We start from the raw sequence: 22,339 nt of genomic DNA on the forward strand, positions 1-22,339 counted from the left end.
GGGGAAAAAAGTAACCAGACAGTGATACATTAAAGGCAACCTTTTGTAACTTTTGAATTCTCTTGGTATGCAGTCATCCCAGCAGGCTCTGAGTGTAGAGATAAGCTCCAAGGTCAGTGGCAGATGAGCGCTGGTGGTTTCTTAATGGCATGACTTCAGTTAACAGTCTGTAGTTTCTGTAATCCCGTTAAACAACAATTTCTCTGCTTCAGGATATTTTAGATACTATAGGTCGTCAGGCTGCAGAAATCACTGCTGCAGCCCTCAAACTCCTTGGTCAGTTTATCAACAACATTATTTGAATCATAGTCAGTCTACAGCTTACCTTTTCCTGTTTCTAAAAATATGAAGAAACTATTAAGATGGTGCTTCTATTTTAGGACTTTTTTTAATAATGGCTAGAGATTTGACTTATTAGAGATTTAATTGCAATGCATCTGAATACAGTAGCCAACTGGGTTAAAGATCAACGTCATTAAAAACAGTGCTAATTGAAATTGCTTTAGAACTTCCAAGATTGATCGAGCAGCAAACTTTTTTCTTGAAGCCACAAAGTGTTGAGGTTTACCTGAAGTTTTAAGTAAGGGGACACAGATATTAACTCTTTCAGCTCTCCATATGTGCGTGTAAATATATATATATATATTTCAAAAATCTTCCTGCATTATTTGTTCTGCTGCTAGGTAATCAGAATTTCTCCTATTTATCCTGTCACCTAGTTGACAGTGGGACAGTCTCTTCTGTGTGTAAACTATGAGTAGCATGGATGACTTTCTTATTTTTGAGTACATGTGTTTAGTCAATTTTTTAAGGTAACACAACTCTGTAACTTTCTTATTTTGAGCAAATGCATTTTTAAGGTAATGGAAGAAGATAATAGAACTAAACAAAGTGCTAATTTGCTTCCATATGCCGTGCATGGCTTCCAGATGTCCTTTGTACTTGAACATCATGACACCTTGCAACACAATAAAACTTCACCAATAGAATCAAAACTATTTTAAAGAAGTAACATTTTATTGACTTGTCTGAAGTTTGCCAGGTTACAAAATGGAAAAAAAAACAAACCCAAAAACAACTAATGTAGCAAAAAGTTATGCATTAGCAGTAGGAAAAACCTTCCTCCTAAAAGCCTATGATAGTTCTAGCGGAGGAGGGTGCTTGTGTAATGTTTATTCCTGGGGATCACTGACAACAGCAGTGGTTGAGTAAGAGAAAGGACTGAGGAGAGCAGCAATGGTATAGTGGCGGTGACCAGAATCATTAGCAGTGAACACCACCTGGAAAAGAGAAAACTTATGATCACAATGAACAACGTACATTTGAAACTACCTTATTAAGAATTAGGAAGCACACTCCGTATTTTCTGTAGACTGCTTTGCCAGTTCTGTTCAATCAATGATTTTGCCCTTTTGAAGGGTAGTGCTCCCCATTTCTTTGTGATGCTCACTGAAAACTGAGAAATTTGTGAGGTCTGGACCCAGATCTGCAAGGAGCCTCAGCTGTGGTGAAATTACATGGAGCTACCGAGCACCTGAATCAGGCACGGGTATTTCTAGTTTGTGATGTGGAATGGGAGGATGAAGGGGAGGTATCTCAAACAACCAATAAGAAAGACAGAGTGGTGAAATCCCATCTAGTGAACTTAAATACAACCTCTGTGTGAGGTGTCCAAGCAAGGTAGACAGTTGAAGCCCAGATCTGCTTTCTGTACTTCAGTGCCTCACTCCGTTTTTTTAACACAGCTGGTGATGGGTCAGTTCTTGCATTGAGAACTGAGCGGCTAGGCTTGCCAAAACAGGGAGAGACCCAAATTTGCTCCTCTCTAAATCAGTCCCTAGAACTTGGGATACACAATTACCAGGAAAGTGTCATCACCTGGATTAAGCCCCCACTTTCTTTGGCTCTCTTTAGCCTAATTGATCTATTTTCTTAACCATGACATACTTTCTACAAGAGGACCTCCTACATCCTGGTCCTGCCAAAGTCTAAGCTGCTGGGACGTGAGGAATGTAGGCTTCAGTTACCTTGTACACAGACAGTCATTGAACTCTGCCCACTTCCCAGGCTAATTTGTTGACCTGGAGGCTATTACATCAAAGAAAATCATCCTCAACAGCCTAGCTGGAACAGTCTCAACCAGATGCTTTGAAGTACCTTTTGAGATGAAGCCGTTCTGTAGGCACAGGCCCCAGCAACTTTCAGACATCCAAATGGTTAGGGAACGTTTTTTTAGGATTGTTTATTGGACCTAAATGACCCAAACTGCACCTCAGACTTTTAGGGACTTGGGGTCAAGTCATTTGGTTTTGGTCTTCCGCAGAGCTTCATAGAGTTGCGGTTTAAATCATTTTACAATGCAACCTGCAGCTATTCCAGACCACATAATTTGGGGAAACTTAAATATAATGGCAGATTAACCCTGAAGAATTCAAACAACATTTTTGGAAGTGCTAAGTAAATGTGATAGAGTTGAGCACACAATAAACCAGTGCAGGGCTGAGAGCAAAGGGAAGCACAAGACATGATTATATTGCTGGCCTGCTTATGAAATTCAGGTATTGAATTTCTACTTTTCCTATTTTTCCTTTCCCATTATGATTATTTCTTTATATTTTTATGCCTTTTCTTTTTCTATTGCATATTTTGAGTACTGAGCAATATTAAAAAACAAACAAAAACACATCAGAAAGAATCCTTTTGTCCTGTAATTACAGGTCATACTAAGAATTCATGGATTTCCAGATGACTGATATGAGGGAAATTACTCTGATTAAAGAAGAGCTCGTTTCCTACAAAATGAGGGTTTTCAAATCCCTATATTCCTTCTGCAATGATAAAAGCAGTCTTTTTCTTTTTTTTTCTTGTTTGTTTTTTAAACACTACATGCTTTTGAATAATGTAGCTCTTTTTGAACAAAGGTCCTTTCTGCTCTGAATGGGTGAATGGGCGCAGCTCCACTTTGGTAGAGCTGCGGCAGTATTTGCATGGAAGTTGACCACTTCCTTTGGCTTAGCCAAAGGCTATATACTGCCTTTATTTACCCAATCTTTTGTGGCAGTGAACCGTTTCACCAAATTATGCTGCTCTTTCAGTATTAAAGGACTGTATTTGTTCTTTCCAGCTGATGTCACTACACAGTGTATAGCTTATTAGGTATATTTGCAAATACTTACATCAGCGTATTCATGGAATGGGGAAAGGCCAAGTCCCTTCCAGTAAGAGCTGGTGTCAAACTCAACCCTGTATATTCCTTCTACAAACTGTTCTTCTGTTGTGAGCTCATGGATCTCCCCATACTCTGTGGTTTTCCTGTAATGGTAAAATATCTACATAAATATTTTATACTGTCATTTAGATACTAAACAGAAACAGCCAATGTGGAATATTTAATAGCAGAGGTGCTGCACACCCTGCACTGAATGGCTTCTAATCACTTGAAATAATTCCCTCCTTCTATGTAGTGTATGTTTCCATATTGCAGATCCTGTCCTTGCTACCAACTCATCCCTGTACGTCACAAATCAAAGCTGGCTGGCTTTTTTTGGTCATTTCTGTTGCTACAGCAGGGATTATAGTTCAGGCCCCTCTTTTAATATGATGTTTAACTTGTACCAAGTGCCCTCTGGAACCAAATGTTAGTGGCTTAGGAAAAGGATTGTCATGATGAAAGGCAAGGTGCCAAATCTCAAATTATAATTAAAAAGAGAAGGGAGATTTTAGTGGAAAATAATTTCTCTTCTTATTAGCACTGAGGCTATAGGTTTTACATCTATACACTGATCCATTTCTATGTGACCCTGAGTGGTAGTGTCTTGGAATAGCAATTTAGCATTACAAGATTTTATTAATTTGAATTAACAATGCCTTGGTCAAAGAGCAGGCACCTTTTCCACTGGGTGCTATGTAAATGAGCAATAGAAATTCCCAGCTCAGAGAGATTATGTACTCAGGTTGTAAGAAAAAACTATGAGTGAATGAAGTCCAGGAGCAAGAAGGAAATATAGCTGGCATAGCACCCTATTTGTTTGAAAATGAACAAGCTTTGTACGACAGCATAATTACATACTTAGCTGCTAAATTGCATTTATCTCTCTTCCCTCCTTTGATTTATTTCTTATTTTTTTAAAAAGGTTTGTTGGTTTTTTCTACTGAAAATATTTATATGATATTTATAGCACTTCATAGCCACATGATATAGTTGAAGGAAAAATGGAAGAAAGCCTTAACTTGAAGAACTAGTGGAACTTGCCTGTCTTATGGCAAGGAGTAGCTGTCTAGGCAGAAAACAGAAAAGTTTGAGGAGTAAGAGAGGTAGGGGAGAAAGCAGTGACACGCTGCTTATCAGAGACAGAATCAGTTAGAATCATAGAGTGGGTAGAATTGGAAGGGACCTTAAAGATCATCTAGATCCAACACTCCCTGCCATGGGCAAGGACATCGCCCACTAGACCTGGTTGCTCAAAGCCCCATCCAACCTGGCTTTGGACAGGCCTTGCACTACTGCAGCTTTTCTTTTGCAGCCTCTGCCTCCTCCTTCATCTTATTTGTCATCTTTGGTTAATGGTGATGAATCAAAAAAGTCTGAATGACAGAACTTTTGCTTAAATTAAGTAACAGGATTGAGAACCCCATGCTAATTTTCAGCTTTTCTTATATTTCAACTTTAGCACTTTGAAGTCTGACAGAAGTCTCACTGGTCCAATACAAATGAAATCAATATCAACGGTACTCAGGGTAGACCAAACCTGCAGAAAATCCAAGCCTTGTTTGACACATGGCTCAGAGACAATTTGTGAAGTGTCTGCATCTGTTGTCTTTTGATTTAGTTAGTACTTCCCGGCTTAACCTGTATCGCCGGCAATAGGTAAAAGGACAAAGAATTCATCGGCGAATGCCCTTGAAACCGTGAAACAGAATTGCTGAGATTCTGCAGAAGTGTTTAGAGTGCAAGTTAGCAGTTCACATACATCTGCTTATAAGTTGGATAGTCTAGACACAAACCAATTAAAAGGAAAAATGGTGTCTGTCTCAAAATATTTGTTGAGGTAAACAAATAAGTTTTAATTTAAGACAAGTGTGGATGTAGCTTGAATGATGCTTTCTGTAATTGGTTGACACAGAGTTGCAGATGTTAACCATCCAGAGCAGTTGGGAAACTGGAAACAACAGCTCACTTGAAGACTCTCACCAGCTACCAGGAGTTAATGGCACTTTCTTAATTTTAGTTAAGTGATAGCCATTCAGTGCAAGTGGTCTCGCAAGCAAACCCTTCAGCGTTACTGGAGGACCTGGATGGGATTAGCACAAGACAGAGGATGCCTTGCATTCAGCCCTGGTAGCAAAACTGTACAAGCGATTCCTTCTGAATAGCACTTGCATGTCTGTCGGAGTAGGGGAATAAATACAGTATGGTTGCTTATTCCTAATAGGATGTAGACTGCTAGCATCTGCTATAAGATGGACAATTAAGTTAAAAAAGCTGCGCTTTTCCAGCAAAAAATTTGCAAACCACTGGTTAAGTTACTATGGCTCCAGCCTAGACTGCAATCCTGATCCTCTTTTCCACCGTCTGGACCTTAGTTGTATATTGTGACCAGGTTAAATCTACACTGTGCAATGACTTTAATGAACTCTTGGGCACATACTGCACTGAGATAAACTCTGCCCTCAGATGCAGACTGCTGAGGCAATATCTTGGGAACATGAATTATTATTTTGGAGCTTCTTTTAAAAAAAAAAAAAAAGTGTGTGGGAGGAATCACTTCAAATATGCTGAAGTAGGATTTTTTATTATTATTTTATTTATTTATTTACAACATAGATCACATGAGAACTATGTTTGGTGAATGCAAATCTTGAACTATGTGATAAGACCTAGATTTCCAAAAACATGTGATGAGCGAGAAGGTCAAAGCTAGTCATGGAAGGAGCTCATAAAGAACCCAAATCACATGTTTCCCAGGTCTCTGTGCCCTAAGGCCTGTCTCAGAATGTGTCTCAGCTCCAGTTATCTCTGGATATTTTTGGCTAGACTAATTTTGAAACACGCCTCAATAAAGTCAGCTGTTGCTATGCTAACTTCCTCCCTGCCTTTTAAATACTATTATTGCAAATTTAGTAGTTGCTAGGTATGTTTGCCTAATTCCCTAAAATGTGTTAGTAAAGCAAAAACAAAAACAAAAAAAAGTATAAAAATAACTGTTATAAAAATTTCTACAAAATTAACTTTTCCATATGCATCTGCTAGGTACTGTAAGTTAAAAATATTATTGATCTGACAGGAGTAGTTACAGATTGTGTTCCTTATTTGCATTCAGATTTTCATCTTGTTTAGCACAGAGAAACTCTGGTTTTCCCCAACCAAAATAATTGCAACCACATGTGAAAAAACAGTTCAAACGAGTGTCATCAGCTAAAGTCACTGGTATTGCTGAATACAGCCTGGGTTAAGATGGGAAAGGGAAAGGTCAAAAACTTTACCTGCAAGAAGAGTGGTGGTTTAATGTTCTTCCACTGCCTCCCCCAGCAAAATGCTTCTCACTTGCCTAAGGTTGATCCTCTCAATTTATATTTAAGAAGTGATTTGATTTTCACAGTGGTGTACTGACCTAAATGTCAGCAGAACTTAGCTAAGAAGAACTGTCACTTTGTCTCCTTGGGCTTGCTGAGAGCAGCATTGTAAACTGAACAAGAAAACGCTGTTATGCCCTAAAAGTGAGTGATTTAACACTGATGTTATATTTATCTTATTCCTCTGTAAATTCTAAGTTATATTACATGTTCAAAAGCACTTGATGAAACATTTGAAATAATCAGGGTTTCCTAATGCTGGCAGAAATACTCACGAAGGACAAGACATTATCCTTGCCTCCACTTCCTCTGAAAACATGTCATTTTGTTATGGGGTTCCTCTGTGTTAAAGTATATAAATCCATTCCAAGAGTCATTTGTTTCTAGATTAACACTCAGCATTTGGGAGTGGAGGTGTTTGTTTCTCCTTCAGTCTCCCAACCTCTCTTGTTCCTTTTCAATGGGGAGAAGTATTTTTTTGGTTTGAGAAACCCTTCAGATGGAGAGAAAGGTACCTCTGTCCTTATAGTCTTCTCCTCTGTTTCTTTCTGCAGCTTTTATGTAAATCATTCTATAAAAATGCTAGTAAAAGACATTTAGATGCTCTGGTGGCTCCTGTCCATGGTTGTGCTTGTCATTCGGTGCTTGAATATTCTGCTGTTACTAGAGATTTCCCTTGACTTATTTAAAAATCTGATTTAATGAGTTGTTACAATGAAACTTAAAGACCTGAATACGTCAGCTATTTGAATGTTAGTAAACTGTATTCCTCTGTTACCCATACTTTTCCCACAGACTGAAGATAATAGTATTATTGCCTGCCCCTTAGTGATGTTCTGAGGATGCTTTGTAAGGATTAAGCCGTCATTCTAGCAAAAGCCATGGAGATCTATAGAAATGACCACGAAAAATGCTGAGATTGTGCTTCTCTGTCTCTTTTGTTTGCAGGGCTCTTTAAAATTTCTTCCAAAGTTTCTTCCAACCGGCACATTTGTTACACAGGAGAAGACTAACGCGCTTATTATTTTCATGCGTACAGACAAAGCTTACAGAGAGGATTTTGTGTGTGACTGCTGCAAATAAAGCTTTATATCCATTGCATATGAAGACAGTAGGTTAGCATGGATTACCTACAAAAGTCTGGTAAATAGGCTTTTAATTTTTTTTTCTTTTTATAGAAAGATAATACTGATGCTAGGAGAAAAAATATTTATTAAACCTATTCCTTTACAAAGATAAGATAAGCATCTCAACATGTTTTTGCAATTAACATGTATTTCAGTTATGGTTAAGTTCCCCATTAATCTGTTGGCTTTTAGACCAGAATTCATGTACTGTTAACAGTGACAGTGTGACAGATGTACTGGAAAACATATTGCTTTTTTGATCAGAGCTCCATTCCCTTTACTTCTCAAGTGTTTGCCCGAGGCACCTTGAAAATGGCTCCATAAAAGCGCGCAACTTACCCAGTAGCAAAGTCCTGCCAGCTTCCATCTGCGGCCTTTTTAAAGACTTTAACAGCTACGTTAGCTGCAGGACTTCCTCTGACTGCATCCAGCACTTTCACCATGAGAGGGCATTTGGAATCAACAGAGCCATGGGAGACCTTGGGGAAAGCAGGAGAGTTTGAATAGGAGCTGTTCACCAGCCCTGCTAAAGCCTCCTTTCAAAGAAAAGATGGTTTCTTATTGCAGAATTAATGCTGACTTAAAAGCAAGTTCTTTGCCAAATGGTATGCAAAGCTAGCTCTCAAACATCTATTTCTAAAAGCAGAGTATCTTAGAGCTTTATACCGATCACTTTATTACACACACACACACAGATTGCTTGATAAATATTTTGAGTTGCATATGGCCCTGGGAAAGTGTTCTAAAGTACACCTTTTTCATGAGGTCACAAATAGGAAAATAGTAAATTTTTATAAGTGCAGGCAGAGTAAGTTAGCCTAGGAAGCCAACAAATAAATACTTATTACATCCCTGGGGCTCAAAGAATATTTGTTTCTTAAGCTCATTATACTATAAGGAATCCTTAGTGATAGTTGAAAAATATCTATTACTGCTTTATAGAAGCACTTGTTTGGTGGAGAAGGTAAAGCTACCTCTATATTGAAGATATGGGAAGTGAGTCATGAACTTACAGAAACAGAAAGAAATAAAAGGTCACACCTCATAGATCCCTAACCCTTCCTCAATATCCTAAAATAGATGGGTAAATGGCAAAAAAAAAGAGAAGTTTTAAGAGTTCTGAAGAAGTTTCTTAAAAAATGGTGGTAAGAATAACACTCCAGCAAAGCCTAATGGTTACAGAATTTCATGGATGAGGAGGATGCTAGTCATCTAGAGAATCTAGCTTATCATTCTTGTAATGATTGAGTTTGAATAAAAAGAGACTCACCAGTGGTGCAGCTTCAGAGAAAAATACCAGTCCAGCTAAGAAAACAAAGAGCACAGAGTGAAAGGCCATTCTGCTTGCTGTTAGTGAGCCTTGGTGCCAGCAGCTAGGAGCTGAGGGGATTTGGGATTTTATACCCAATCCTACAACAAAACAGGCTGCTTATTGGGTGCCCATATGACTCCAAATCTGCTGATTCTGATTATTTGCTTAGTAAACAGGCCAATCCTAGAGTCAGTCCATGAATAGCGCTGCCATTGCAGTCAATGGAAGGACTGCAGGATCACTAGAGCAAAGAGAATAAGTAACGGACACAAACATGACCCTTGCCTGGGGAGATTAGACTCGTAGAAAGCCCTCCACAAAATAATGTAAATGACCTTTGTTTGCCCAGAAATCCAACCAGTTCTAGGAGATCTTCTTTACCTTGCCCTCAGGTTGTTCACAATAATGCCCCAATGCTTTCTCTGTGCCTGCTCCATGTTTCTTTTCAATGTATTCAATGCTTTCTGAAGACCAGTTGCCACATATAGATGCAGACTCGGTATATGGGTGATGGAGTTTGTTCATTGTCTGGCTCAAGCAGTGGTAATGGTCCATGCTGGGAGACAGATTCCCAAGCAGTTCCCCTGCTTGTTGAAAAGGAGCAATGTTTCTTTTTGAAACCTAATTTAGATAGGATCTGACAACATCTGCCTCTCACCAGAGGTTCCTAAGGATTCATCTAGCCTGATCTTCAGGTAGACATTGAGGTTTCCTATTGTCACTGGGAAAACACCTGGAGAGATCTGTTCCCTTGGGAAGGTAGCAGTCTTAGAAAAGTGAAATGAGTCCTCTCTTGCTCCATGTATCTCAGAAGGAGCCAAGGCTACTAGCATAGACTGGTAGCTTATGTTAACATCTATCTAATGTTCTAGTTGCCAAACTCTTATTATACTGGAAATGTTATTGTTATGCTCTGAAATGTACATTTAGGTAAGAAGTTTTTCAGGGGTGGACTCACCCCCATCCCATGTTGGAAGGGGGAAGATGTCAACTGGGGTGTAGGCGTGGTGAAGATGGGTATCTCCAGCTGCATCACATAAAAATTGTCCATACTGTACCCTGTGCTTGTTGAGAGACAAAGAAACAACCCTGTTTGGCATTGCCTTCTCCCCATGTCCTAAACAACCCTGAATCTACACTTCTGTTCTCAGGAGCTGGCACACGTAGTTTTTACTGATTTCATAGTATTCTAACAAAAAGCAATTTTGCCTCTTAACTTGAGTAGGATTATGATGAAGGTTGTAGAGAGAAATCACGTATGCTATTCTCCAGTGGTTTTCATGCCTTCAGGCTGCTTTATGCAGTCGTTCTCTTCAGGCAAAGTTGGTTTTTGAAAAAATCTATATTACAGTAATCTCCTGAACTGGAATCAAAGTGCCCTTTGTACTTACAGCAAAGCAGGCTGATACGTAGGTAGCATTCTACGCTCGCTTTGCATACACATAAAAGTCAATGCAAGGTGCCCAGCAGTAACAAATCATGCTGCAGTCTAGTGCTTGGGGGTTGTATTCAGATCTTGGAAAGGTAAATACTGCTCTTAGATCTGTGCATCGACACTTTACTTCATTATTTTGCTCTCATTGTTTGTAAATATTTCTTGGAATAAGTACTGCTTTGTATGTTAGGAAGAGAAATTATCTGTATTCTAGTACAAGTAGACTGTCCTGTCATTTGCTATCAGCTGTTCTGCAAGGAAATAATGCCAAGGAGCTAATGCCTGCATGCGAAATTGCTCTTCTATGGGAGAATGACTTCAAAAAATAATTGTTTTTCCTAGGTTTTGCTGCAAGGTAGATGTTTCTGAAAAATCAGGTCTACAGGGATAGTACATTTCAGCTGTCCATATTATCATCTATTTTACTTTCCTCTTTTATAACATTGACATTTTGGCAGCTGGTTTTTAAAGTGAATAAGGAGCATGGAAAATTCTAACCCCAAAGATGAGGGATTTTTTCTTGTCCTCCATTTGCTGTCTTTTTCAACTCTTACCATCCCATACATAGCCTCAATAGGGATCCTTTGACTATTAGCAGGGTCACCATTTTGAAGGGAAATTAGACTTTGTGTGTTTGTGAATCTCCATTCACACATTTTGCAGATAAATAGATTATTTCTGTAAGTTCTAAGATACGAGTGGACTCAGTGAGAAGGTTAAAAAAAAAAGTCTTTATTGAAGTCCATGGAACATCTAGAATTTATACAGAATTTATTAAAATCCCATGTGAACCTGATTTAAAATTACTCTAGCCTAGTGAAACCAATGCTAGGTAGATCTTCCTCCTTCCATTGTCAGCCTCAACCTGTTAGCACAATATGCTAACGCTGTCTGTAAAATGTATGGGAAGGCTCAGGATTTTGGAATTGCCGGTTGGGAAGAATGATTCTCCCTTGGAGGAGAATCAAAACATGTAATTGTGGGAGGGCAAAGGAGAAAGGGGATGGGTAACTGCTGAGCATCCAAGTGCTGATTGACTGTTGTCTGCGTATTTTTGTTAAACCTTTTCTGCGCAGCGGGAGTCTGAAACTTATAAACTGAATAGCTTGTCCCAGATAAAAAAAATATGGGAACGTGAAATGACAGGAGGCTGAGCACTGAGGAGTAAGTAGGCCGTCTGAAGGGGCAGAGAAGCTGCCATGAAGAGCAGGAAAGAGGGCAGCTCCCAGAGACTGCTGGAAGGATACGTGCTGCAAGGAAAGCGGCACAACACGGAGCCTTAGCACAGAGCAATAGCATAAAAGCCCTACTGTAAGAAAACAGTAAACAGAGTCACTGAAAACTCCTCAGAAAGAGATATTTAGGAATCCTGGTGTGGAAGAAACAGCAGGGTTACATAGCTAATTCAGAGATGGCATAAGGTTATTTGGGAGCTAGGGGACAGACAAAACCCAGAAGAAGGGGTGACGACCCAGCATACAGGGTGATTAAGGGGCCGGAGAAGAGAATAGCAAAAAGTCCCTGGTGTGCACAGTGACCTCAGCCTTATGGAAGCCAAGAAGTATGAGACCTCCAGTTATGGAAAAATTTAGATAATCCTCAAATATGTAAATGCTTTAAGGCTTATCTGAATTCCCAATCAGTTGAAGTTCATCTCTAAAGAATTAAAATTAATACCTATTTTTAATGAAAGCATGTTCCCTGCTTGGAAGCATTACAGTGTTCAGGTCAAGAACAAACATGTCCCACTAATACTCTTGTTTATGTCAAGGATTTTTCCAACTGCGCTACAGTATTTTTCTCTCTCTTCCATGTAGTCTCACATATTTATGCTTGTTTTACATAGATAAGCTTCTTATTCTCTGCTCCATTCCCTTCTATTTGATTTTATTTAGAAAGGCAACTGCCTCTACATGACAAAATGCTCAGACAGGCTGGAATATCTGACTTTGACCATAAAAACTTGTAAGCTTCTCCTGTGAGACTGGAGTGAAAGGGGCTGATAGATGGTAAGCCATTCAGTAATCCGGATAGATTTTCCTAGCACTTTCCAAAGAATTAATGAATTCCTGAGCTCTGAAAAAATCCTTTCTATAGTATAGAGACCTGAATGTGACACCTTCTTTCACCTTCCTGGAGTAACATTCAATAGGGATTTATAGGAAAAGACCTGAGATTTACCTCTCGGAGAAGTTTGCCTGAATTTTCTGAACTACAGTCAAGAACTCTGATTTTTACTTCAGGAGTTTGCCACTGAGATGCTGTAGCAGAGCTTTAGCACATCAGCGAGTGCTCAATGCAGTAACTGCTGAAGCCAGCGAGAGATTTTCCATTGATTTCACTACTTGCTAATTATGTAACATTTTCCCTCTCTGCAAAGCCAGGGATAATACTTTTCTAATTAAAAAATGTGCTCAGGGAGGTTCATGTTTGATCTTGAATTTCAATTTGTAAAGAATTGCATTAAAAAATAATGGCATTTCAGGTGTGTGTGATGTGCGCATGTTTGTCAGCCTGCAGCCCATTTTGGTTTTCTATAAGGAGTATGTTTGTATTTAGAGTTTTAATGATCATTCTCAAATTTCTTTATTCATAGGACTAACACTGGCTGTTTTAATGGGAAACAAAGAAACATTACTGATCTTAAACAGAAAAATAAGAAAATCATTCTTATCTTGTATCCTATACCAAATCCAGTTAATTTGAAGAGGAGGAAATGTAAACTGTTAACAAACAATTTAAAAGACAGATGGGTTGGGTTGGGCTTCAGGTATAAAATCACAGGTTTTGATCATTTCAAGGTTATGTGTGGTGAGCATCTTGGGACATAGCCCAAAGTCTGAAAAAAAAAGAAACATCTGAATAGATGATTGTTGCTTTGGGGCATTTGTAATGTATGAATTCACCTGGCACCTGCTCACCTCAACAGGCATTTGGTCTGAAGTGTTTAAACTCCAAAGTCACTGGGCACTGATCACTATGAGGTACTACTTCATTAGCTACCCCTATAGGCCCTGTCATCCCTCTAAACCAATCTTCTCTTCTTCAAATTTAATATATATTCATGTCTACATACTAATCCATCAGTCTAGACAAGTGATTGCAAAAAAAAACCCCAAATCAATGCGTGCCCAAAGCTCCCTGAATAACCTGGTGCCAGCCCTGTTGCCTTAACCTTTCCTATTGCTGAAAGATGCTTGGAACTTGCCATGAGATCAATGTTTTTAAAGGTCAATTTCTTTGTTAGCAAAATGATTAGATGGTTTAGGTAAGAAATTTATCTTTTGTCCCCTTCTTACACTAAGAGATACACAGTAAATCTACAACATGACGCAAATATTTCTGATAGCAAAAAACGTTACCACAGACCACTATTTTCATATGGTCCTGGCTAGGCTCTTTTGGGAGTGTATGACATTTTTTAAGGGAATCTCCATAAATTCTCCATTTATTCTCAGTGAACTGAAGATGTCAAATGAATGATTTGACCAGCCATGACAATGAAAATCTTCCCCTAGCTATTATGGCCATTAAAAAGATTCTGTAGGGTTAAATTATAATCTTTTCCTAGGTTATATATATATTTGCTAAAGCTATTGCAGCTATGTACTTTGCTCAGCATCTTGCTGTTCAAGATTGTAAAATGCTGAGTCTAAGGCACTTCATTCTGGTGTGTGGAAATGCCTGTTTTTCCAGCATGCAGAGCCACCTGGGTAGTCTCTTCAAGAGCTTCTTCAAATTTGCACAGGGCCAAATTAGCCAATGGTTAATGGCTAATCATCCTATAATGTCATTTAAATTACTCAATTCTTTCTTTAGTGGAGATCAATATACGGAGATCACCACGTGGACTCATGTGGATGCAGTTGGGATGTGAATTGTCGCTGGAGTGCCTGTGAGTGCCTTTATGCTCTGCCATGTGTCCTGGGCTGCACAGCCCCTATACCCCTCCTGCCCATCTGCCCCATCTCGGAGTAAGATCCCCATCTGCCCTGGAATAAAATCCAATGAGCATACCGTTTAGTGGGAAGTTACAGTGACAGTAACACAGCTATGCCTTTCTTTTTCTCAATTGAACCAGTGCCTGCTTCCTGCCAAAAGCACAGAGGGAATGTTGTACTGATCGTTTAATCTCATCAACAGCGTTCCTATATCTACCACAGCCTTCACTGAACTTCTGCATCAGCTTCCAAGTACATTTACCAGTGTCACTGGTCTGGCAAACATGTACCACATGAAAATGGATCTGAGAGGAAAAAACCTTGTATCTTTTGAGGGACAGAAAGAAAAAGATATCTCAAAAGGGCGGGAACGGGGCGGATTATGACCCTTATGTACAATACAGTAACAACACCTGGACTTCCTTTGTTTTTGTCTTTTTGCTCTTCCTCAACTTTTAAGAACAAGAATAAAGTGTACTACATTTCAAGGAGAAAAACTGTTGAAGAAGGACTGGACACTTCTATGTTGCGGAGCCAGAAATCAGTGTGATGCACAAGCAGAAGGAAAGAGCGAATAGCTATTGAAGACCAGCAACTGCTCTTAGAATAGCTTACCTGAGCCAAAAGCTGTTGCTGGTTCTACTTGTAGTAGATGTGAAAGCTAACTCCGTGAGCGTACTACAAATGTGGCGTACTATAAAAAGTATGAGTAGCTCTGAGATTCCTAAGTGCTTCTCACCACATTGCCAGTAAATCGAGCTAGTTTTGTACTACCTGGGACAAAAATCATATGTACACTTTGCAATGCTGTGGGCTGCATGAGCCTGAAGGAGAGTAGCTGGCAGTTGTGACTTCTTATATTGTAAGGGCAAATCTAGCTTGTTTACGTTTTCATATGTGTAAATGCACAAACTCTCCAGTATGTGTTCTGTATGAAGTGCTGTCCGCTTTACATAATTGCAAACACAGATCGCTGCTTTAAATGGATGAATAGAGGCAATATGTGTATATTTTTTTCTGATTAAGCCTCTGTGGTTATAACCTCCTTTACCTACTGGCCAGCCAATTTGGGAGACTGAATTCTGATCACGTAACAGGTACATGCTCAGGTTTATAGAGCGCAAGCTTGTGAATAGTTCCATGCAACACTTGCTGAGAATAAAAATAGCAGTGCCTTTGCTCACTATCTCTGAACTAGGTTCAGAACACCTCTTGCAGCACAAAAATAAAATATATAGCAGCTGAGGCTACAACTTAGCTCTATGTATGGCCTTTGTGCCACTGTTCTAGATCTACAATCACAGTTGTTATAAAATCTGCTTTTTGCAGTTGCGGTATGCATTTTACCCCTGTTCTGTGTCTCTGTATGTTCTTCCTGAGGAGTGTATAGCTTCTCTTTCTTGGTCTGCATAGTATACGGGCCCACCACATACTGTTGGTGAGAAACTGTTCAGTCACAGGACCGTTCAGGACTCGTTCTGCATCCAGGGATGCTTTATCAATAATAATAACGAAGCAGAGGTGTGCTCTGTCCTTAGGTCAAACTCAAGCAGAACAACAGCCACCTTGTCCAGCAGACCCTCTATGTACCGTGGAGTACATAGTGTCCAGGGGTGAAACAGTAGCTGGCATCCAGTAGCCAGTCGGATCTCTGCTGTAGTTAGGAAAAGAGACGTATACCTGTACTCAAGTCAGAGAGGCAGAAAGTTTTGAGTTCCTGACTCCAACAGCTTGTTTTACAAACCTGGAGTCCACATAGTGATTTTAAATGTGTAAAAAAACCACTGTGCAAGTGGATTGATCCACAGTGCTGGGTGAGCGTGGGGCTATCGTGGGAAATGATTCCCACTGCCCACTGTCATGGGATGCGGAGGTCTCAAGCAACCTTCTATGAAGGCTCATTGTCCTTGCTCGCAGCAATTCAAGTTAGTAGCAGAGCTGTCCACTCTTCCTGGATGTTTGCCCACTAAATGCTATATATCAATGATTTAACTTCAGTGTAAGCCCACAGGTCTTTCATATTCAGGCAATTAGTCTAAACCCTTCTCCTTGATTGGCTCTAAAATCTATAAATTCTATAATGCAGATTATGCTGTAGAACCTACCAGTGAAACGTGCCTAGGTTGTGTTTTATCTTTTGGGACATTTTTTCCCCCAGAGGTTGAGGTTGGGGTAGTTTTTTTTTAAATCTCAGTGTTGATTCAGTGTTGCTTGGCTAAACTACTCCAAGAAAATCTGGAGTCCTTACAGTATGAACTGTGACTGTTGCATCAGCCCTTCTAACAACAGATCTCAGACCACAGCTCAGGGACCACTCCTGTTCCTCATCGCCCCCGTGTTCATGCAGAGCTGATCTGGGGGCCGAACGAGGCCTCTTGCCCAAAAGCATCTGCCAGGTAGTGCCCTCCTTGTTTGTAGGGCAGCACTATGGTCCCTTCGCTACTACACGATGCAGTGCGCAACACCCCACGTCTTCCTGAAACTGCATCTCAGTGCATATTAGAGCCACTGGAAACCAGCTTAGGGAAATATGTACTGGTAGACTAAATTTGTTTAATCCTCTTCATCTATGTGATTTTCCCCTCTGAGCGTGTTTCAAAGGAATTTTAATCCTCTTTCATGTAGGCCAGAAAAGGCACTGAGGCTAGAAACTTGTCCGCACCTAGCAAAATAGTTACCATGCTTTACGTTTGCATATTGCATTAACTAACTCTCAAGTGCGGCCAAATAGACAAGTCCTTGGATGCCTCAAAATGCTTTGAAATGTCAGATCGAAATTAGCATTCTCCCCCAACAGAGGACAAAAACTTACGCACTCTGGATGATTTTCTTTATTCTGCTTTCCCTCATACAATCTAAAAGATTTCCTCTGTCCTCAGTATTAGACTTCTCTACACTATCAGGTACTACTTTGTACTGATGATCTCCCATGAGCTTGACATTGTTAGCTACTCGGCTCCTGGTGACTGGGAAAAAGTGAATTTTAGCTTTTTCTTTAAAGATGATACTCAGCAAGTGCTTTAGTCTTTGAAAAATGATAAAAGAAGCATAGCCTGAGATGGACAAAACCAGCAAATAACTCCAGCCCACTACTATTATCTGGGACATATTTGACTATAGGCAGAAGTGTAGATCTTTTATTAGTACCAGCTTGATGAGTGTATTGAAGTTCCTCCACAAAGTACAAAGAGTCACATAAAAAGATGAACACATGCTAATTTTGCTCCTTCTTTGTACCATTATGTGAGGAAGGCTGCAAATAGCAGGGAAAGTGTGTAATTGCTCGTCACACTCCTTTCTGTTGAGCAATTTGTCTTTTTTTTTAAACCCAGGGTTGGCATGCAGAAGTCGGGAAAAACTCAGTGTATGAAAGCACTGGGCTATACATGGCTTATTAGACTTTTTTTTTTTTTTTCCCCACTGCCTGAAGTGGCATGCACAGCTGCACGTTACATACACGCAACCAGCTCGTGGATGGTGGGTTTATTTACTGCAGAGGTCTGTAAGTACTCTAGTAACATCTACCAACACGGGTGTAATTGCTTTGAGAAACGATCCTCTGGACTCTTCTGAAAGCCAGAACTCCTCTGGCTGTTCCTTCCACCCAACAGCCCCAGAAGTAGAGGTAGCAGAGTGCATTATTCTGCTCTTCCCAGCCTGTCAACTCCTTCCCAAGGGGACCCTGTCCTGTGGCCCATGGCAGGAGGGCACCCAGCAGTCGTGGAGCTCTGCAGCCCCCTTGGCCAGACCCATGCCACTGCTGTTAATTTGACTTGGGAATAAACAGCTCCAGCAATGTGGAGCAGTGTTGTATCATGGTACAAAGAGACGCTGTTGAACAGGGTTCACGGGTCTGGCATAGACAGGTCTTGGCTGCTCAGTTTCAGAGCAAAACATGACTGTAAAAATGAAAAAAAAAAAGCCATGGCCTTGACTGAAGATAAACAAACCCAGCAAAACAAAGTTAATCCTTTTAAAATGTAAATATTAAATTAAACTTTCATTTTAACAGCACCCTTGGGTCTGTTGGCCTTTGGCTGGAATACCTCCCCTCTCTCCTCTGCTGCTGGGCAGCCCCGCCAGGATGGGAGCCCATCCCTTCCGCGGTACTGGGAACAAGTTGCTCAAGGTGGGAGGAAGCTGTTGATGCTGGAGTCTTGTCCCTGAGGATCACAATGCATGCAAAGGCATCCAAGATGGACTATGGGGGAGAATCTGCTGATGGTTTGAATGACAAGCAGGGCGGGCAGTCTTACCAGCTGCTCCGAGATGCGGCTGAGCCTGGCAGTCAGGCAGCTTATAGCATGTCTTTTAACTGCCTCTCTGCCCCAAGATTCATGACAACATTGCAAAAGATGATGGCTAGTCTGGATGCTTTAGTTAAAAAGCACAGGAGAAGAAAAAAAGGCAAGAAGAAGAAGGAAAAGAAGGTAAGAAGGAGTTGGAAAAAAGAGACTGAGACATAAAGAGTGTGGTGGTAGGAATCTAAATCCAACAGTTTTTGTGATGTTCATTAAAATAGCTGAACCTTGGAGAGGGCTGAGGTAGGCTGGCACTCCGTCTGGTGCACAGTGCCTCTCAATGATAGGATGATGAGGGCCAGTGGCTCTGGGTAGGCATGGTTGCAGTAGGATAACACCCTACTGCACCACTCTGAGCATCTCTGTGACTTTGTGGATCCCCCAAATTGTCTGATAACTGTTTTTTCTATCTACCAGTTAGTTTCCAGTGCAGCAGTTTTGGCCCACCGCTACCTTCTTCCACATTCCTCCTGTTTACAACATATGATCTTAATGCAGTCTGTGGATGTATTTGTTTGGATTAATCCTGTGTTTCTGTGAGTAAAGTTTGCTAATTCTTATAAACAATTTTATTTGCCCAGCTGAGCTGGACTTTGGGCAACTTGAAATTCAGGTGTCTGCATAATAGTGCTGAAAGGCACAATATAGCCAGTACCTGGAAAACCTGTTGTGCCTGCCCAGAGAGGGACCTTTTCTCCTCTCTGCTCAGCAAAAAGAGGAATTTTAAGTCAACCTGGCTTTCCATCCTCAGTTTGTAATTCTGTTGCTAAGTGGCAACGAAAGAAGATTATCGGATCATAGATTAACAGAAACCTCTATTCAGTGTGCTTGTGTAATTATACATTTCAGTTACTTATTTAAGAACTGACTTTTAGCTGCTGTGCTGCTACCCCACCCTCATCCCTCCATAGATCTGTTATCCTCAGGGACTGGTCAGGACCCTCAGGGAACCACTTGCCCTTCCTTTCCACGCTCAGCCTCTGCGCCCTGTGGTAGCTCTGCCTACTGGGGTACCCCAAAGGTCTCTGCTCTTAGAGGGGTATCAGAAACTAAAGTAATTCTCTAGTCCTTCTGAATGGTTTATTTTTGGAGAAAGCAGGGATGAGTGTATAAAACAGTTTAGAGAGTTCAGATCTTTCAGAGGTCACCCATTTGCTTCTTTCATCGAGAAATTCCCCTTTTCTATTTCTCTTTTCCCAGCCAATGAGGTTCCACTGTCTCAAGCAAAAGTGGTCAAGCAGCTTCAGAAAGTGGAAGAAGAAACAAACCTGAGTTGCAAAGCTAATTATTAAATGTTAAGGGTGAACCTCTGGCAGAAATTGCTTAGAGAGGGTTTTGAAAGGGAACCAGTGAAAAGGGCACAGAAAAATAAGGAAACAGCACAGCTGGCTGGTGTCGGTGATGCAGACAGAAAGGGAGTCTGGGAAGGAGATGTAATTAGTCAGCTGGGAGGAGGGGGTGGTCATGCGCAGCACGTGCATTCACAGAAGCATGAGGAGCAAAGGCGTCCTCATGTAGGAAAGCAGTTTACACTATTTCAAGTAGAAAAACCGCACCAAGGAGAGACATGCGAGGAAGAGGAGGCAGAAAGAAGGGCACAGCTGTGCAAGGACCCATCCCTGGGACTGAAGGGGAGGAAGGAATGCGAGCTGAGCATTTAATAAGAGTGGGGAAGGGGAGGAGAAGAACTGCCTGGCTAAAACGGAAGTAAAAGGTAGGAATGGCATGAAGGGATGGTGAGAAACAAGAGCTGCAAAACCAACTGAATGGAAGGATGTGTGGAGGGAGAGAGGTAAACAAAAGGATACACTTTCAGGATGACAGATGTGATGGACGCAGACTGTCACGCAAGTAAAACACAGAAACAGAAAGTAGAAATGTGTAGAAAAGCAATTCTGTGGGCAGTTCAATACACCTGCTTTCCAGGGGACTGGTATTTTCAATCTCTTTTATGCTTGAGTGTCCCAGGGAAGCAGTAACATAAGAAAAAACAAGGCTGAAATAATATTTTCTGGGGCAGTCTCTGTGTTTCAAACTGTAGCTGACATTAAACATGTGCTGCCCCTGTGCTTACTCAAGGCCTTGTGTTTGATGGACATCCCGCTTGACGGAGCACCTTACAAAGGAGACATTGGGGATTTCTTTTGGTGTCAAATTTTAGAAGGAATGAATACGCGCTGTCCTTTTTTTTCTGAAGAGCTTGTGTAATTCTCCTGTTTCTCCATCCTGCCTTAGCTTTGCATGTGATTTCTCCTTGGAGTTAGCTGTGCTGTTTTCAAACAGGACACTGTGTTTGCTAAGATAGGTTTTAGCCCAGCGGGCACAGCAGGGTAGCTAGTGACTAGGGTAGTGGGTCCAAAAATGGGACTCCTTTTGCTGGTGCGTGCTAATTGTTGATCAAACACAAGGCAAACATTCACTTTGCAGTTCCCACCCCACAACAGATTTTTCCCATGTATGTAATGGGTCTCCTTCAGACTCGAAGAGGAGAATCGGTTTTGATTTCTCTTCATCCCTAGCAGCAAGCTGCAGGATGTGTTTGCTGCCCTTGCGGCTCTTTTGTTTTGGCACAGCACACAATATTGGTGATGAGGACAGAAGGTTGCTCCCTTTCTTTCCTTCCCATCTGAGTCCATTTGGACCTTCAGCTCTGAGTCATAGGTTTTCGGAATTTCAGTCTGAAGGGGTAGCATCAACTTCATCACGGCAGTGCCCACAGACTGCTCCAGAAGCCTGGGAGGGCTTGCAACATGGATATGGTGGAAAGCAGAGAAGTGAGCAGGCAGAGGGACCAGTGTGTACTTCTGAGCAGTGATATGCACAGCCTCTGCTTTTGACTGCTGCCCCCATGAGCAGTCTGCTTTTGGAAAAAATAGTTTTGCCTAAGATCAGGTAGGGCCCTTCATCTGAAGTAATTCTGGAAGGATGAAAATAGAGAGCATTCTCTTTTCGCTCCTACAGACATCCTACTGTCTTTGTGATTAGTCATTTGCAGTCTAAACTCCACCTTTGACCAGAGTTGTCAAATACTAAATTTCTTGCACCCATGAAAATTAATGACGAGGACCATGGCAGCCTCACTATTTGTCAGAATATCCGTTTATGACAGGGTGACTAATTTGTCCCTGACCTCATAATTATGTACATTTCCCTATATGACTGCTGTGATTAACAAAGTGACTCCCATTAGAATCACACTTGCCTCTCACTCCAGGCTGAGCTCTGCTCAGAAGGAAAATGAATTGCTGAACTCTCTTGTGGTGCCCTTGCCTAGGTGCCAAGGAAAATACCAAGTGAACCCTGAAGAAACAAATATAATAGTGCCTTCATGGCAAAGAGGGTCTGGTCTTGACCCTGGGTCAAGTCTAGACTCCTCTTATCACTCTTCCAGCATAGCAGAATGGAAAGGATGGACCACAAAAAGTAGCTTTCTGTGAAAAACCTACAAAGCAAGGAGAGAGAAAAGGGGTGAAAAATGCACTGTGTTGCATAACACGTAAGAAGACTGTTAGTTTTCTGAGGGAGGGAACCTCCTGTGCTGCTTTGTGTAATTTTTTGCTGTGTTCCCATCTTAATTTTTGCTGTTAAAAAAAAATACATCCATAATAGGTCTTTTTTTTTAAAGCTGTCACTGATTGGTTGTTCCCTTT

At 40.9% G+C, this 22,339-nt stretch overlaps 1 protein-coding gene across 1 annotated transcript; it reads right to left on the minus strand.

Moving 5' to 3' along the window:
- Positions 1–996: 996 nt before the first annotated feature.
- On the minus strand, positions 997–10,519 carry LOC104287289 (transthyretin-like). The gene is given in 6 exon segments (XM_009885973.1): positions 997–1,280; positions 3,177–3,312; positions 8,040–8,179; positions 8,971–9,005; positions 10,404–10,446; positions 10,449–10,519. Coding segments are annotated over 6 exon segments (507 nt in total). The 5' UTR covers positions 10,494–10,519; the 3' UTR covers positions 997–1,172.
- Positions 10,520–22,339: the final 11,820 nt, after the last annotated feature.

Source organism: Charadrius vociferus, unplaced genomic scaffold, assembly GCF_000708025.1.
Source record: "Charadrius vociferus isolate BGI_N301 unplaced genomic scaffold, ASM70802v2 scaffold75, whole genome shotgun sequence".
In the NCBI taxonomy this organism is placed as follows: domain Eukaryota; kingdom Metazoa; phylum Chordata; class Aves; order Charadriiformes; family Charadriidae; genus Charadrius; species Charadrius vociferus.